Below are 18,007 nucleotides of genomic sequence, written 5' to 3' on the forward strand. Positions count from 1 at the left end.
CATAATATGTAAGTGGGTGCAAACTTCACCTTATAAGCCTGTTTTATAAAAATGAGTTAAGTTAAAGTTCATTTTTTAATACGGTATCAGAGTTATAGTATATAAGTGAGTGCAAACCTCACTTTATAAACTGGTTAAATTAGGCTTAAAGTTCACTTCCTAATATATATTTTGGGTAATTTTTGATTGCGTAATATGAAAATATTAAAAATTGTATGGAAGGTGGGAAAAGAAATCATGCAACAAAAAGAAACATTTGCTTGTTGCAACTCTATATATTTGAGCCCATATGCAAATATTGGGCTTTAGAGGAAATTAATCTTGCAATTGAAAAGGATAAAGTAAAGAAAAAAGGTTTCTTAATTAAATAAGATTAAAAAAAAGTTGCAGGAAAAAGAATAAACATATATATTATAATAATAGAGAGGTAAATAGGTTTTGAAATGAAATTTGGACTCAGATTCTTATCTTGGGAAGGAGGCATTCCAAAGGAGCAACACTTTTTTTGAACTTCAAACTCAAAACTCTTTTACTTTATTTATCCTTTATTTAACCTTCCAGAAATAAAGATAAAAAACCTCTTTAAGTCAATCAAAGTGTAATTTAAGCACTTTTCTTCACGGATATTGTTTTATCTATTTAAAAAAGAATAATGTGAGTAATTCTTTTAAAGTTATTAATTTAAAGCATTAAAGGATACAAATAAATAAATGATTTTATGACAAAATAGTTTCGTTTTCCTAATCAAAATTAAATCAAAAAAATCTGAAATAAACAAAACTCATAACTTTTGTGCAACATTTTTAGAGTGACAAGTTCTCCATGAAAGTAGCACCGTGTTTGGGCAAACGGTCAACGCATGTAATAGCTTTCTGAAAAGTACGTTTAAACGTAATAAACGAATCTATAAATAGAAAGTTATAATGGGTTATAGGGATGTTATTGTCCAATGAAGGCACTATTAGGGCACTTTGACATAATAAAAATCATTTTTAGAAGGAACCCTAATAATTTCATACTTCATATCAACTTCTTCCTAATTAACAACTTTATCAATGGTTTTCAATCAACTCAATATATAAATATATATATATATATATATATATATATACTTTCTTAATTATCAATCAACCTATTATTAATTAATTTATTATTTGTGTGTAACATATGAGTTGTTGATTATTGTTGAATCACTTATTCTTAAAACTTAAGTTTAAGTGAATCATTTAATTTTGTTATTGAATGATTGTGCACCTTCTAATAACCAATGAACCTATTATTTTCAAATATTTATACTTAGTGTTAAGATAATGAATCTTATACGTATTATACATGACTGACCAGACATCGGCACACATGATTAAACCTTTTACAAACTGAACACATCTCATGAATCTAAGTATAATCGTTGTTTTAAGATAATCAATTAAGCATAACTTGTGTGTACGAAATTCTCTCCTAATCATAATATTAACTCAGTAGGTTGCGCCAAAATGAACACACTTATACAAAGACCGCATTGATCCTATAAATACATATTCAATAACAAGACAAATGAACACATTTAATAACATTTATAACTCTCAACCATGAACATTAACTTGAACGTAAGAATGACCTTTTGCAGGTACCCTTCCCCTCTATGACCAAACAAATATATAGTCACGAGTGAGTGCAAACCTCATCTTATAAGTCGATTTTATGAAGTTGAGTTAAGGTTAAATTCACAACTTCCATGTCCATTTTAATAATTTCTAAAAAGTTTATTTATTAAAAAATAAAATCCCACCATATTACTACAAATTCATAAAAAAAGAGTAAAGTTATGGCATTAAGTTAGAGTAGGTTATAGTTATTTGGAAGAAAAATAAATATTTGAGGGGAAGACATAAATAGAATAGGTTTTGATGTGTGTGTAGGTGGTGGGAAGGTAATGGTGACCGAATATGAAAACAAAATGGGCTCCACGCATCCATGCTTTTTTATTTTCTTTCAAATCACATTTTTTCTTTTTTATTTTCTTTCCCACCAAAAAATGGAATAAAACACTACAGAAGATAAAAAAAAAAAAAAAAAAAAAAACAACAACACTTGAGGTTTGTTTGACACGTGAAATGAAAGTGGGACCCGCAGGAATGATCCACACACCCACATCAATTACAAATCACAAGAAGTTTTTTTTTCATTTTTTTCAAATTTAAACAAATTATATTATTGTTTTTATTATTATTATTATTATTATTATTATTATTTGTGAGGAGTGTGATATGCAGCATAACATAGCAGAAGCAGGGACATTATATAAATGTTCTGTTACTTCTTCTTCTTCTTCTTTCTTCTTTCTTCTTCTTCTGTGTATCTTTGTTGCGTTTCATTGTTAATACCTATTTAACATTCCAACAACACCCTTTTTCTCACCTCACCAGATGTTCCACGACGACGACTGGGTCAACCTCGCCGTCGCCGACGATTCCCTCGTCGTCAACCTTCTCCTCCGCCTCCACCACCCCCCTCCGCCGCCTCTGCCGCCGCTCTCTGTTCACCTCCACTGGACGGTGCGTCAGCGCCGCTCGAGATCTGTCCGCCGACACGCGCCTCACAAAAAACCGGAGTCCACCAGAGCCAGCCCCACCACGCCGCTCTCCTGGAGCGGCGCCACGTCAGCAAGCGGCGGCAACCTAGACGGCTACGAGGAGTCGAGCCGTCCAACCAGTCTACCCCAAACCTCAAGATCTAAGGTTCGTTCTCTTCCGCCCCTCTCTCTCTCTCTGTTTTCCGTTTCACTTTCCCGTCGCGCTCGCCGCCGTGCGTGGCTCACGTGTCTGCGTCAAACGGCCAGCACCAAACTGCTTTTTCGTTGTTGTGCGTGGCTCCGTAACTGTAGCTACGTTTGCGCGAGTATGCATGTTGGTGCGTGGCAGTTTCCATTGGAATCACGAATGAACAAAAATGCCATTCACACTTCAGATTTAGAATTTTAGCTTTGATTTTGTTTTTTTTCCTTTCTAGAAAGTTCGTTGGACTATTGTGTTGTGAATTCAAAACAAGAACGGTTCCTACTTTTGATTCAATCACTTTTCTTCTTCACACCTTCTTTCCCATCTAATGACGGAAACGCCCTTCCACTGTGATTGAGATTGGTATTTGCGAGGGGTAATTGTGTAATATTGTGGGAAGAACATGTTCTTCTTCATCTTCTTCTTCTTCTTCTTCTGTTGCTTGTGACTGCATAATGTTTGGTGAAGTGTTTAGTAGTGGTTGACTGGTTGTGCGCTTTTTTTGGTGTTTATAATTACGATGCCATGGAAGGGTAGGGTAGGGTTGAGTTGGGTTGGGTGGGAAACTTGTATCTGTGTCGTCGTCCATTGATGCTTTTCCTGCACCCGCACTCTCTCTCTCTCTCTTCTCTCTCTCTCCTCTTTCATGTTTGTGGTTTAATAATACTTAATAGTAGTGATTATTTGAACTAATCCCACTCCATTTGTGGGTCTGCGTCGTCGTTTCACATGCTGTATAACAAATTTCTGTTACGATATCCGCGTCACAATTTGAACACAACGCAAGCCTCTCTGTGGTGATGTCAAATAATAAGATAGTGAATGAGAAAAAGTCAAAAGTAGGAATGCGGTTTTGATTTTCCCTTTTCTTAGAAAAAGTAAATAGCCAAGCTTTTGATTGGAAAGTGTTATCCCACAGAATAACAGGGTGTTAATTGTTGTTCTTATGGTAGTTTGGTGGGTCTGAATTGTCAGAATCTGTGGTTATTTTTTTTGTTTTGGGGAGGGAGTGGTGTGGCGTGTGAGGAAAATAAATGAAATGGGGTACCATCTATTTCGTGTTCTCCAAAATAAGTACTTAAGAAAGTCAAAAAATAAAGTTGTAGATTTCATATGAAGATTATAAACCTCATTTTATATGTTTAAAGTTTTGTTTAAAGTTTACTTATAAGATGATTATTGCACTCACTTCTATAATCTCTCATTAATCTTAGATCTTCACCAAATGAGAAGAAAGAGAAACAAATAAATAAAAAAGTGGTAGCATTGTGGTGCGTTAAATGGCACCAACGATTATAGCGATTTTAGTAGCTCCCATACGAAAATCGATGGGGACCACGTGGTTACCAAATCGGTGGGTTGGGTCAATGTGTAGCTACTTGTTGTGTTGTGTGCGTTATGTATTAATCTCTAACGCTCCATGTCTTTATTTTCAAACACATTTTTATTATTTGGCATAGCAGCTTCGGGTGCATGCAAATAATTTAGCATTACCCCTTCCTTTTTGGATGGACAGTTTGAGAAGAGAGCCATTTTTGTTTCTCTCCACCATTCATCCCAAACCCAAAACAACTTCCTTCTTTCTGTATCACTGTGATGATGGTACGGAGCCACTCCACTGTAATAACTGTAAGGTATAAATAGGATTTTCTTGTATTGGAATATGGTACGCTTCAATTAATGCTACCTTCAGTACTCCACTGTGATGCTAGTAATTATTATATAAATAAATAAAAACATTTTGATGATCATGTTAGTTTTTGTAATTGTAGTACTATAAGAAGACACAAATGCAACTGCTATAAGAAGCATTTCTTTTTTTAGTTTTTCTTTCTGGCTTCACATTATTACTAACATTAAAAGTATCAGATCCCCAAAAAAGGTTTGTGTAAATGGGTGTTCCTCGATTGTTGTCCTTGATCTTCGGGATGTCATGAAATCATAAACCTCAGAAGTTGTTTGATTTATTGCTTGTTTATCTCTACTCTGCTATGCTGTTTAACTTAACTTTTTTTTAAAAATTATTTCTCTAAAACGGAGAAATTTGGCTAGATATAATATTTTAAAAACTCTCATATTTAAATAAAATTAGTTTTTTTTCTCTACTGAACAAAAAGTTCAATAAAGAGCGTGACTGCTAATTAGGGAGATTATGCTTTTAACCAATGAAACAATCCCAAAAATAAGATCTAGTAGTACTATTTTAATAATTTGCTCTATAAATCCATATTATTTTCTGGATCCTGAATTCTCTTACATTTGGTATTTTGCAGGTTTCTAATCCCAGTGAAACAGCCACTACCAGAAAGTCAAGAAGAAAAAAGGTAAATATGAGCCTTTTACTCGATGCCCATATTCTAGAATATTCGAGTCATTGGAGTGTTTCATAAATTTAACTTTTCAGGAACACTTAATTATAGGAACCGCGATGCTCGTATATCAGGATATTTTATGAGATAAGAAAGAATATATATTTGTATGCTATTTAAGAATTATACGAATGTGAATAAAGTACAGATAAAAGGGGCATGACGGGATAAATAGTTTTGTAGACCATGTTTGAGAAAGTTGAGCAGACCAAATCATACAACACTATACTTTATATATAGTACATAATCATGTAGATCTAGACTACCCAACTTGTCCATTACTGATTGGTCTAGACCACCAACTTGTGTAGATAGGATCTATGCAGCGAATTTTCCTATAACAATGTATTCTCATAGACTCCTTATACACATACTTTTGACTTTCTTACAACTTTCTCCCAATCTTTCTCTACATCTCTATTATATCATGTATCATATCCATTGTTTTCTCTCTTCATCTTTTTTTCCCCACACCCTGTCTTTCCCTTCCCTCCACCCTCCACTTCTGGGTGGAGGGTGTTTATAATTTTTCTTTCTCATATGGCCTAAGAAATTTGAGAGAGAACGGATTATTGGCGGTGATAGACGGGGCTTGAACTTATGTGACCTTAGTTTACATGTTTTCATTGATTACATTGAAAATAAATATTAAAGACCGTGACTCAATGGGTTGTTAGCGTTTTAGGTTATTATCTCATATCCTTTGTTATAGATGTTGTCAAAAAAATCTGTATCTAGTGATTTTATATTTTATTTTTTAGCTCCTGGTATAGTTATAATAATACTAACTAGTTTTCTCAGCTAACACAATTGGAATAACACGCCATGGCCCCCATGTTTTACCTGTTCTCTTGCCATCACACTTATGGATAAAATAAATATTGTCTGTTCTCCCTTTCTGTTTTCAGTTGCCTGCTTAACATATCTTAAACTTAATGCTTGTCGTGTCTGCAGACCTTAGCTGAACTAAAAGATGCCGAGGATTTGTTGTTGAAGGAAAGAAGAAGTCTGAAAAAAGTAAGATTTTGCCTTTATTTCCATAAATAGTTTATTTTCGCTTAACATGATCTCATTCCTTACCTTTGGAGATATATTTTTTTATGGTTTGTTCACTAACATTCTGTGGATTTGGGAACAGGAACTGGCGTCCTTGCGTCTCACTGTTGAGCAACATAGAACCACAAATGAAAGCTTAAAGAGAGTGAAGGTAAAGCTCCTTATCTTCTTCCTTTCTAAAACACACTGCTAATACTTAGTTCACATTCCTAACATAACAATAAACAGTGAATTTCTGTTCCTTTCCGCAACTAAAATCTGTAAAACTTGTTGAATGATGAATAAACCCATCTGAGATATGGTGCATTAGAATCTGATGTTCTGAACTTTTTTAACAGCTTGATTTTGTGTCACGGCAAAACTCTAACACTTCTGCTACGGCCTCTGAGGTGTGTGGGAAAGCTGTCAATGGCCCATCTCAGTTTGCAACGTCAGAGTGTCATCCATCTAGTTCAGTCTCCCGAAACACTGCCATTCATGACGTTTCACCTGTTTATGCAGCAAATGTTTCTCCCAAAGCACAAGAGAATGGTAACCAAGAATCTTCATTCGTGCTCCCTGATCTAAATTTGCCCGTTGATGAGGATTTCAGCGCCAATGCCATGCATTGAATTAGCTTAGCTAATGAAAGATAAAATCTGAGTGATATTCAACATTCTTGCAACTATGCCTAATAGTGATAGTACAAGGTATAGCATGTCAGTCCTAACAAATTAGGTTCTGCTAATGTAATTGTAGATGTTAAACCATTCACATTTCCCACTTGGTCAAAACTAATGTGGAAATTGTTTTTTTCTTCTTCATTCATGAATCTGAGGGTAGTGTAGAAATCCTAACAGATCAGGTGTAGTTCCATTTTTTTTTTCTTCACAGGTTTCTACATGGTCCAAAATTCTTTGTGGCAACCCTCGATCGTCCTTTATTATAGAAATATTTTCTCATTCATGTAATTACATGTTCTATATAGATAATTCAAGAATTATTGTGGTGAGGTTGCCTACCAAGATCTGGTTTCTTTTTAATTCTTTTTAAAGCTTGTTATGCAAAACTGATATCCTTTAAAACAGCATTTTTTGTAAATATATATATTTTTTATGTGTAAATTAATAAGAATAAAATTTTGACTAAAATAAGTACACTTAGTATGATTTAATTAAAGTACTGTTATTTGTGACTAAATTTCAATATATAAAATGAGTTAAATTGATTTTAACTTTAAATATTATTATCCACAAAATAATTTCTGCTATTTTTTTACTGTAAATTAAACACGATTTTACAATAAAAGACATAAATAATTAATGAAGACTATAAAACTGTCAAAATATTAAACAAGAATACGTGATAATTTCTATATCAGTTCGTTTTCTTAGTAAGAAAGTAAACTAAAAGTAACACGCGTTTCCTTAGTTTCCTGCACTAAATGACAAGATTATTTGAGTATTCATGAAAATGTTTTTGTGAAGAATAACATTTTTATTTACTTATTATAACAAATTAACCAATTTTAGTTAAAAAAAATATCGTGGTTATGGAAAATATTGATAGAGATTAATAAATTTATATAAAACTATAAAAATGTGATATTAGGTACAACACTGTAAAAGTAAATTAAGAAGTGTAACATAAAAAAAACATGAAAATAAAACTCTTAAATATGACATGACATTATAAGATTCATAAAAGTAAATTAACAACCCATATAACAAGTTAATGTATAAAAATTCTCTTATTTAACTTCTTTCATTTTTATTATTTTAACTTATGCATATAAATTAATTTAAACTTCTGAAAAAAAGTCTATTTTTTTTCTAAAACCCTAAATCCTATCATTCCTGAATCAATAGATTGATGCATCAAATACACCGTTTTACCTTCTTTTTTGTGTGTGTTGGCCTCATTTTTGTTGTTCTCTGATCTTAGCTTCTGTCAAAGAAAGAAGAGTTGGTAAAAATTAATTTGAACAATAGACTAATAAAGTATGCTATAATGACATCTTTATCAGGTTCCTATTCCAGTGCTTTGAACTCATGTACAGAACTTGGGAATTGTGAAATTGGTCTAAATAATGCACTCTTTTGATCAGTTTGTGCTCCTTCTTTTCAATATTCTTCAGTATCCATGTCTTGTTTCCATGTAAATGGCAATACATAACAACATATAATCTTTCGCCTGAATGTTCTCACCCAAAAATTGTCAGTTTTGTGTGTTCTTTTTTGTTGCATATCAAGATTGGATTCATTGTACATACATGGACATGAATATAAAGAAATTAGACAAACGTTAGAAAACAAATTTGACAGATGTTACAGAAGTTCAAACAAGAAAAGAGTATAATAGCATTTTATTGTGAATCAAAGGTGTCTGATACTACATTTTCAGACATAATAGATCAACTATACAGATGGGGTTTTTGTTAGGAATATAATTACTATAAATGGCATAAGAAACTCAATCTCAAAACAAAAACTTTACTAGACATAAACGCAAAACTTAAATCATCATTAACAATAACATGGATTAATGCTATGTGATATTTTTATTGTTTTAATTCAAGGAATCAAAACTTGAAAGGCTAATTGTCTCGGTTGTGTTTGGCCAGGTTATAGGGTGCACGAACCCCAAGATATACCTAGTTCAGAGAGAATCAAACAGTAACATTGTAAAGTAAAAACTACTTTTATGATTAACTTTTCTGCTTCACTTCAGTACATTGAAGTAACAACAGTAAAGGCTCTAGAGCTATTCAAAGATACAAAAACTTACAGTTTACAAAATGATCCGATTTCATAAATTTAGGAAGCATTTGCTTGGATAATATAAACAATATACTGCCAGAAAGCCTATTTGATCAATTAGATGTACAAAATAAATACAACACAATTTATATGTGTGTGACACTGTGATTTTGATGTACGACATATAGATATAGAGTAGCATTAAAGATAGCTAAGACCCCAACAGGTTCAGTACATCCATGATAAGTCTTGCCTGAAAGACACAGACTTTGCAGCTCCTTGGACACCTCTTTCAGTTATTTGAGGGCAATCTTCGATGGCCAAGAAATCCAACTTCAGTGATCCAATAAGTGGCTTTAATCCATCATCAGAGATCCCCAAACATTTGCTTAACCGCAAAATGCACAATCTGGGAAACTGACTCACAAGCTGTAGTCCTTCATCACTGATCTCTTGGCACCTTACCAGTTCAAGAGTTTCAAGATATTCTGCTGCACAAAGGGCTTCCATTCCAACATCATTGAAGGAATAAACATGATCTAGAGCAAGGTGTCGAACCGGGCATTTATTAATCAAACAAAGTATTCCAGTCAAAGTGAATGAGGATGATGAAGGGAACTCCCCATCAGAAAAAGATATCCTCACTGCTTCAAGCTTGGAGCAGTTTTGAGCCAAGGCTTGCAGACTCTCATCTGTCAATCTCAATGGATTATTCACCAATGAGGGAAGTGAAAAATCCGATGGAACTCTAAAAGAAACCGATTGAAGGTCACTTGATCTTTGGGACAAACAAATAATGTCAAAGTCTCTAACCCCAACACACATGTCCAGGTGAATTTTCTGCAAGTTCTTGCACTTTCTCAACACACAAGCAAGCCCTCTCCCAGGACTGATGATGCAATTCACCAGGCTAAGTTCAAGCATATTCTCACAAGGCACATGCTGCTTTTGCCACCTATCCACAGACAACCGATCATAGACCTTCATGTATCGGTAATTAGCATCCACTTCAAACTGCAACCTTCTGAGTTTCTGCCAACCAAGTCCAAGCTTAATCAAGTCCCCTTCCCCAATGGCCCTGCAATTCTTGATGGAGAGATCCTCCAGCTTCCCAAGCTTGCCAAGGTATTCAAGCCACTCCACACTGCTCACATTGAGGCATCTGATAAGGTGAAGCCTGGAGAGGTTCTTGCAACCCACAACAAGAGAGAGAATGCCACAGCCAGTGATCCTTGGAGTGAAATTCAGCCTCAGAGATGAGAGCTTGGAAGAAGAAGCCAAGTAACGGAGGCCAACATCAGTGATAAATGTACAGTAGCTGAGGGAGAGATCAGTGAGTAGAGGGCTGTGCTTTGCAAGAATCAGAAGGCCCTTATCATCCAATTGTCTTCCCAGTTTGGACATCCATCCAGAGTATGTAATCTCCACTTTGGACAAATTCTGAAACCTTATGCACAGACATGTCAAAGCTTCATCTGCAGGATCCATACCACACCCAACCTTTATGCAATGCCTCTGTGCATTGTCCAAATAATAAAGCCGTTTACAAACAAGAGAAACAGCGTTTCTGTCGTTTGTCTTCTTCATCCTACTCAATATCTCCCATACTATGTGCTCTGGTATGTTATCCATCCACTGCAAAAAAAATGAAGAAATTTACAGCAACAATGTAAATTTTTCATCCCATACTCATTTATACTAATGCCCAACAATTAAAAATCGAAAATTGCAACATACTAATAGTTAGATCTGGGCGAATTTTAAAAGGGGTGAAAGATTGATTCATTTTGGGAAGAATTGAACTGGGATTGGAGAAAGAATTGGCAGTGAAGAAGAACACCGAAAAGGCAATAGTAGGAGAATGAGGTGAAAAATGGAGTTTGAGATAAGATGAAAATAAGGAAGCAATGGATCCATTGCCTACCTGCACTTCACAACGTCAATGCCCAGACCAGACCAAGGAATCAACCAAACAAGATTTGTTGCAGATGAATCTAATGTCAATCAACATTGAAAACAACATTTTCATTAGATATTTTTCTTAAAAACTCTTCTCTCGATACTTCCTTTGTCGGGCCCCAAAACAAATACATCCTCTTTTGGGCTTTTTCTCTCAAACCCAAGTCCAACACCATGCACACCTATGGAATGCATTACGTGAATCCCTAACTTAGTGGGCTGCTTCTTCCTACACCTCCATAATTTCTCCTGTCACCTCCATAGGTCAAACAAAAATACCATTTTGTCCTTAAAAGATATATTTGGATTTCACAATTTAGAAATGTACAAAGATTCAGAATTTTTTCTCTCTAAGAAATATGAATTTTGGATTACAGAAGGTGGAAGATATTCCTAAATCTGAAAATATATTATGGACTAACAATTCATAACACTGATTTACTATAATATGTATTTAACATATTTCTTTATCCAAAAATATCTTTCGAATGGAATACATGGCATAGCAAGAAATGTTATAGTAAGAATCGTTATGAATTGTATAATCCATAATACAAGAAAAAAATGAAAAAATAAACTTTTACATACACAATTTAAAAATAAAGTTAACAAATTCTACCTTAGTTGAAGAAATAACCACACACATATTTAAATTTTACTAATTAACATAATTTGAAGTGAAATATAATTACACTAAAGTTGTATTATCTTGACACAATTCTAATATGTGTCAACGAAACACGACTTCTTGGAACAACTTGACACGACTTACCTATTTCGATAAATGAAAATAAATTTTTTACTCATTTTATTACTTATCCTATAAAATTATCTGAATTATGTAAAAAAAAATCAAAATTACCGCAATAAAGAGGGTAGGAAAATAAAATGACTTATGATGATATAGTTAATAAGATCGGTGGGTACAGTTTAGGTTTGGCCTCTTAAATGAGTTCAAATTTGGGTACATTTTTTATTAATTCCCTGAATGTGTTCATATTGATTTTTTCTAGTATTACTTTTCGTACTCATCCTTTTTCCATAATATCACCTAAAAAAAGGTACGCAACCTTAATTGTGCTGTTATTCATCCTTATAGTTCTTATAAAATTTTAAGGGAATAATGTTTTAGCTTTATTTTATCTCTAATAATTCTAAATATTTCACTAACCTCATTATCGAATTACAAAATATTGATAATTTATTTTAATTTAACATTATTTTAATCTAATATCCTACTATATATATATTTTTCATTTTAAAACGTTACTTGCGAAACATTCAAGTAGAAAATATTTGGATAACGGAATTAAAATGGTGCAAATTTTAAAATCAGTTTAAAATTTGAATGATAAAAGTAAATTTACTCTACATTTAAAGAATTAAAAACTTCTTTATTTTATAATTATTCATAACAATAAACAGTGAAAGTAATAAAAGTTTGTTGTTTTCAAAATTTTTTTCCTATAAAGTATTGAAAATAAAAAGTAGCATAATATTTTCACAGTTAAAAATTAAATTATAAATAAAAAGTATTTTTTTAAGCAAAATGACGAAAATGAATAAAACTATTTTTCTAAAAGGAAATTGTATCCACGAACCTCTGTTAAAAGTTTATATAAAAATGAAAAAGTAACATTTTGTTTGCTTTTTTGAGAAATAAGTTTATAGATCTTGAAATAAAATCACCCTTAATTTATTAATTATAATTATGAAACTATTGTTGGCGTTAACTGTGATAAATATAATAGGTTAAGACAAATATTAGTATTATAATCACTGGCAAAGCTTTAAAATTAAATGGAAGAATAGATTAATTAAGCCATTAGGTTAGGAATATAATTAATTAATTCACAATATATAAATTAAATAGAATATTTTTAATAATATTATCTCTCGTGAATGGTTTTAAGCAACTAATAATATTATTTGAATATAAAGTCACGTTATGTTTTTTATATACAACCAAATCTTTAAAAAAGGTTTTTTAAGTACTTTTTAAACTAATTTAAGTAAATAATATATTTATAAAAAGTTTTAAAACTAAACCAGTAAAAAATTCATAAAAATCTACATGACAAAATCACAAGAAAAATCCAAACACATGAAAATATGTACATTCCAGTCATACGGTATAGGATTTATTGTACACAATAAAGCTATTGAAGTACAAAAGAAAAGTAAGTTTAAAAATAAATAAATAGTTTTATATTATAAAATATCATTAATTAATGAAATAATTAATGCATGAAAGATAAATGTTTATAGTATCGCCTTACATTAAAGTGTTGTCTGTACTCTTTTATGAAGTGAAAAAAAAATCGAGGATGACATAAAAAAAAATAGTACAAATTATGATTGAAAAACTTATTTTAGAGTAATTTTTTTAATTTTACCCTTTTGTTTTTGCCGATGACTTGGCCGTCGGTTGACTCTGGCGACTGGTTCAAGCTCCGTATGTTCCCTCTGGAATGTGCACTTCTCTTGGTTGTTGAATGATTTTACTTGTAGAGATAGATGACGTCCTTACGGCCGTTTGTACTCCGACGCTCAAGTCAGACTCTCACAAAAGTCAGTGTAGTGTGTAAAAACAACATATCTAAAAACAGCATACATTCACTTAGGGTTTCAGCCCCTTTTTATAACCGCACATGCGCAATTGCACCTGAGATAAACAAATATTAACTAAAAATAAGTATCAACACATTATCTTATATTTCTAACAGAAAATCACTTGCCACATGCACCAATGACCTTTAGGTGCTAAACTACAAGCCACATTCTGTTATACATACATTTCCCTATCTTTTTAGGGTTAACAACATCTATCAACGTGCAACAAACAAATAAAATATCTTTTTATATTTTATCTTATATCTTTATAAAATATCTTTTTATATTTTATCTTTAAGCACATACAATTTGAATTTAAATCATAGCACATCATTAGAAAATTAGGCCATTAATCAAACAGGCCCAAAACCGTTACTTTGACTCTAGATCCATGACCCGAAAATCAAGTAGTAGCTGGTCCAAGACCGAGAACCGAGACACCTTTATATTTTAATTTAACAATTAATAACGAATTATATTTTAGAGTCATAATATTAGAAAATAAAAAATTGATGATAATTTGCTTAATTATAAAAGTATATATTCAAATAAAGCTTGAATAATTTTTACCACACTTATTTGATAATTATTAGTTAGTAATCATGAAACTTGTTCTACTTGGACACGCGGATTCTGCATTTTGGATTTTAGCAAGTTAATGTGAATCACGTTTGTTTTAAAGTTTTCGTGGGACGTGGCACAACTAGAATTACACAAATTTTATTTTTAATGAAATAAAAATTCTAATAATTCTTACATAAAAACCAAATTTGATTAAAACTAAAAAAATGTTATTATTAGTTAAAACAAACAGGTAAGTACAAAACACTATGTAAAATTATTATTATTTAATTAAAGCATAATAATAAACTCTTATACATCCATCTGATTAATCATGCTAAACAAGTTCCATTCTGTCATCAAATCAAATAGAAAGTGTAAGACAAAATGTGTATGTGTTAGGTGGATATAATTTATTTTAGTAGTTGCTCCACTTGAACATTCAAATAAAGTTATTGACAAATAAATTCATTTTATTGATTTAGACACTATTTTCACTCAATTATTTATAATAAAATTCATAGAGAATTTTAGTCTAAACTATTTTGTGCTTAAGCCTACTAAAGTAATTTCATCAACTCACTTTTTTTTCTCCATGATCCACCGCTAGTATCAAATGAATCACCACTAGTATCAAAATCAATGTATTTCGAAAAATTTATTTCAAAAATTTGATGTTGTATTTCAAAATAAATTCGACCCAAACTTATTTATCTCATATCGATTAGATATAAAATTATTTCATATATATAAATTTTATTTTATAAATTAATTTTATAAATTTGTGAATTAAATTTAAAGTTCACTATTAAATATGATATTAGAGACATTATCATTCTGACGAAAAATTTTAGATCAGTCTCTACTTATCAAAATTTTGAGATAAAAGATATGTTAAAGATTCAACATTCTTACAAATGAATTTTATAGAGTTAAATTAAACTTACATTTCACACTTTAATTTTTTACGAATAAAAAAAATCATATTGGAGTGACTACTTATTCATGATACATGAATCACTCGAGAAGTATTTTAATAGTTTTGAAAAGGTGATTTTACTTTTAGAAATGGTGGGATTTCTTTAAAAAAAAAATGAAACAAACATTGCTTTGGTTAAAACATTTAACCGATCGACCAATGAAACAACGTTATAAAAGAAAAGCAGAACATGTGACAATCGCAAACACTTTTTCGTGATGCTTTTCGTTTCTTACTTTATAAACAAGAAGACGAAACGGAATCTTTATAATTAAAAAATTTCAAAGTTCATACACGATCATCGCAGCATGAAAAGTAAAAAGAACAAAAAAGCAATTCCAAACACGACAAATTGTTTTGATACACTAGTACGGATCGCCATGGATGTTGATTTCATTCATCAGCACTTCCCTTAGATTTCTCACTACCTCCTTCATTGTCATCTTGTATGCGTCACCCATCTGCAACCCATCAAACAATAATTACGTGCTAGAAATAATTGTCGTAAATTAGAGACTAGAACATTTCATAATATATAAGTATAAAGTTGAATTAGATTTAAAATTCGCTACTTAATATGGTATCAGAGACATTTTGAACTTATCATAGCAAGTGTGAGCTTATCAGACCACTGCTACCAGACGGTTAACGGATTATCCATAATATATTGTTTCACACACGAGTTATCACTCTCGACTTTCTTTTACTATTTTCTTACGAGTGTCTATTTTGTATCTCCTCCTAGAAGAATTTGTTCTAATTTTCGGAACAACCCACCAAACGAACAATTACGTGCTAGAAATAGTTGTTTTGAATATGAAAAATAAGAACAAATTCTAATTGTTTTTTAAGTAAATTAGATATTAGAGCATTTCATAGTATATAAGTAGATGCAAACTTTATTTTATAAGTTAGTTTTAATAATGTTGAATTAGGTTTAAAGTCCACTACTTAATATAGTATCAAAGACATTTCGAACTTATCTTAACAAGTATGAGCTTATCAGACCACCACTATCGGACACTTATCGGACCATCCCATAGAAAATTGTCTGAGACACGAGTTATCACTCTCAACAACAACCTTACCAGGAAATGTTGAGTGAAGGTGCAGTAGTGTACCTGAGCGACAATGGTGATGCCAAGAGTTGAATTCCCGAAGGGCAAAACGCTGGTGGCGGTGACACAGAGATGAAGGTTTTCAAGATGGTCCAATAATTTGAGCTCAACTCCTTCTTCCTTCTCGCAATGGATCTCAATGAGCACCTCATTCTCCATAACTCTTGCTTCAATATCAGGGAGCATTCTGCACCAATCCTTGGAATCTGTTTCACTGGAGTTACTGCTATCTTCATCACTCTTGTTCAGGATCATCACTGCTTCTTTCCCTCTCTTGTTTCTCTCTTCAAGCTCCGTCACGCGTCCTTGAAGCTCTTTCACGTAACTAATCGCTTCGCAAAGTATTGAACTCTTGTCCGTCTGCAACATCTCACAAACAAATCATTTTATCAAAAACCATATCCTAAATGCGCGTGTTCCAGTGTTCAGGGATCTAGCATGTGTCACAACGTGATGCTATCATTACTACAGTACTTTTTTGGATTATAGTACAGTTAGTTTACTTAAACAAAAACGTGATTTTGTCTCGAAAATGTCAAAACCCCATCTTCATACTGCAGGCTACAGCAGCACGACGATCATCGATGCTTGTGAAGATTAAGTTTTGATAAAAAAAACAGTATATCAAGTACGGAACGAATAATGGGGTCCCTCAAAATGCAATCGAGGAAGAAAAATGACAAGAATATACTCTCATCTGCACATTGGATTCCACTATTCTTTGATTACCGAGGCGATAAAACAACACATTTTCTTCAAATTCAATATACAAATTAAAAAGTTCAACAGGCACTGATATGGTTGATCTGCAGATAAGTAATATATAATTAAAAAAGAAAAGGAAAAGCATTAAGAAGAATGAGGATAACTTAACTTTTTTTTAATATGTTATGAGAATTATTATTCATCATTATCGAATCACTCTTATTACCTTCTTGAGGCCAGGGATAGTGGCTGAAAGTGCTATGAACCTCTCCGCGAGTTCTTGTCTCCTTTTTCTTTCGGCCATGATGTGGTCAAGGGAGCCGTTTCTGCCCCTCTTTACGGTGGCGGAGTTTGGTTTTGGCTGTTCTGAGCTGAGATTCCGGTGGCGTTTTTTGGAGGAGAGAGTGAAGGTGGATGATGATTTAGAGGTGTCGAAATGAGGGGTGGGTGGGATAATGGTGGAGGTGTCAAAAGACAAAATATATGTTCTTGGAGAGGAATCAGCGATGTGGGACTTCTGGGGAGGTATATTGACATTGGAAGCTGCTGCCATTGCTAGCGTCTCATCGGAGGATAAACTGCTACCATCAGTGGGCGTTGCAGAGTTGTGGTGACTTCGAGTTTCAGAACAAAAACCAGGGTCACCAAGAATGTCCCTGAGAAACTCTTCTTCTTCTGTGTGGCACTCTTCCAACACCAGATCCTTACACCCATCATCACCCTTTTCCTACAACAAGACAATGGTTTCAAACGTTGGTGAAACATGGTAACATAGTAAGACAAGCATAACTGATGTTTGTGTTATTACCATTTGAAGAGACCAATTCTCCCATGCTTGTTCCATCGGAGAGTAGAAAGCAGGGGAAAGGAGAAAGTCCATGAATGACTACTGTCAAGGAAAATGCTATTTAAATAACAATTACTTTCACCAATATTTTAATGCAAACTCTGTTGGCTTTCTGTACTGCGGACACCTGTTGCTCAATTAATGTTATGCATCTAATATTTAATAATCATAAATTGGATGTGCTCAAATAATGTTACTCTCATAGTTGTATATTTTAAAATATTAATTATAAATTTTCAAAAAAATTCCATCCTTTTATATAAACCTAAATTTTGATAATATTAT

At 32.6% G+C, this 18,007-nt stretch overlaps 3 protein-coding genes across 4 annotated transcripts; 1 reads left to right on the top strand and 2 right to left on the bottom strand.

Annotated features, from left to right (window-relative positions):
• Positions 1–2,269: 2,269 nt before the first annotated feature.
• LOC137836068 (uncharacterized) lies at positions 2,270–7,206 on the top strand. Its single transcript, XM_068644887.1, has 5 exons — positions 2,270–2,738; positions 5,051–5,101; positions 6,101–6,163; positions 6,285–6,353; positions 6,541–7,206. The coding sequence occupies exons 1-5, from the start codon at positions 2,427–2,429 to the stop codon at positions 6,811–6,813; spliced, it is 768 nt and encodes a 255-aa protein (XP_068500988.1). The 5' UTR covers positions 2,270–2,426; the 3' UTR covers positions 6,814–7,206.
• Positions 7,207–8,970: 1,764 nt separating this feature from the next.
• On the bottom strand, positions 8,971–11,001 carry LOC137836071 (F-box/LRR-repeat protein 14). Of its 2 annotated transcripts, none has more exons than XM_068644892.1 (2): positions 10,865–11,001; positions 8,971–10,575 (listed from the first exon to the last, which is right to left on the bottom strand). In XM_068644892.1, the coding sequence occupies exon 2, from the start codon at positions 10,570–10,572 to the stop codon at positions 9,169–9,171; it is 1,404 nt and encodes a 467-aa protein (XP_068500993.1). In that variant the 5' UTR covers positions 10,573–10,575; positions 10,865–11,001; the 3' UTR covers positions 8,971–9,168. The 2 variants fall into 2 exon arrangements, with proteins under 2 accessions (XP_068500993.1, XP_068500994.1); XM_068644893.1 differs by having other exon boundaries at positions 10,678–10,942.
• Positions 11,002–15,288: 4,287 nt separating this feature from the next.
• LOC137836064 (transcription factor bHLH18-like) lies at positions 15,289–17,784 on the bottom strand. The gene is made up of 4 exons (XM_068644883.1): positions 17,684–17,784; positions 17,102–17,602; positions 16,174–16,530; positions 15,289–15,513 (listed from the first exon to the last, which is right to left on the bottom strand). Exons 1-4 carry the CDS (start codon positions 17,753–17,755, stop codon positions 15,418–15,420), a joined length of 1,026 nt encoding a protein of 341 aa, XP_068500984.1. The 5' UTR covers positions 17,756–17,784; the 3' UTR covers positions 15,289–15,417.
• Positions 17,785–18,007: the final 223 nt, after the last annotated feature.

Source organism: Phaseolus vulgaris, chromosome 5 (assembly GCF_000499845.2).
Source record: "Phaseolus vulgaris cultivar G19833 chromosome 5, P. vulgaris v2.0, whole genome shotgun sequence".
Classification (NCBI taxonomy): Eukaryota; Viridiplantae; Streptophyta; class Magnoliopsida; order Fabales; family Fabaceae; genus Phaseolus; species Phaseolus vulgaris.

What these genes read in the sequence shown, in the direction of transcription:
- LOC137836064 (XM_068644883.1), bottom strand. Translation starts at nt 17,755, where the DNA reads ATGGACTTTCTCCTTTCCCCTGCTTTCTACTCTCCGATGGAACAAGCA. An exon ending in AGAATTGGTCTCTTCAAATG is followed by an intron (nt 17,603 to 17,683) that starts GTAATAACACAA and finishes GTCTTGTTGTAG; the next exon opens with GAAAAGGGTGATGATGGGTG. An exon ending in GCATCACCATTGTCGCTCAG is followed by an intron (nt 15,514 to 16,173) that starts GTACACTACTGC and finishes GATGGGTTGCAG; the next exon opens with ATGGGTGACGCATACAAGAT.
- LOC137836068 (XM_068644887.1), top strand. Translation starts at nt 2,427, where the DNA reads ATGTTCCACGACGACGACTGGGTCAACCTCGCCGTCGCCGACGATTCC. An exon ending in GAAAGTCAAGAAGAAAAAAG is followed by an intron (nt 5,102 to 6,100) that starts GTAAATATGAGC and finishes TCGTGTCTGCAG; the next exon opens with ACCTTAGCTGAACTAAAAGA. An exon ending in AAAGAAGAAGTCTGAAAAAA is followed by an intron (nt 6,164 to 6,284) that starts GTAAGATTTTGC and finishes ATTTGGGAACAG; the next exon opens with GAACTGGCGTCCTTGCGTCT.
- LOC137836071 (XM_068644892.1), bottom strand. Translation starts at nt 10,572, where the DNA reads ATGGATAACATACCAGAGCACATAGTATGGGAGATATTGAGTAGGATG.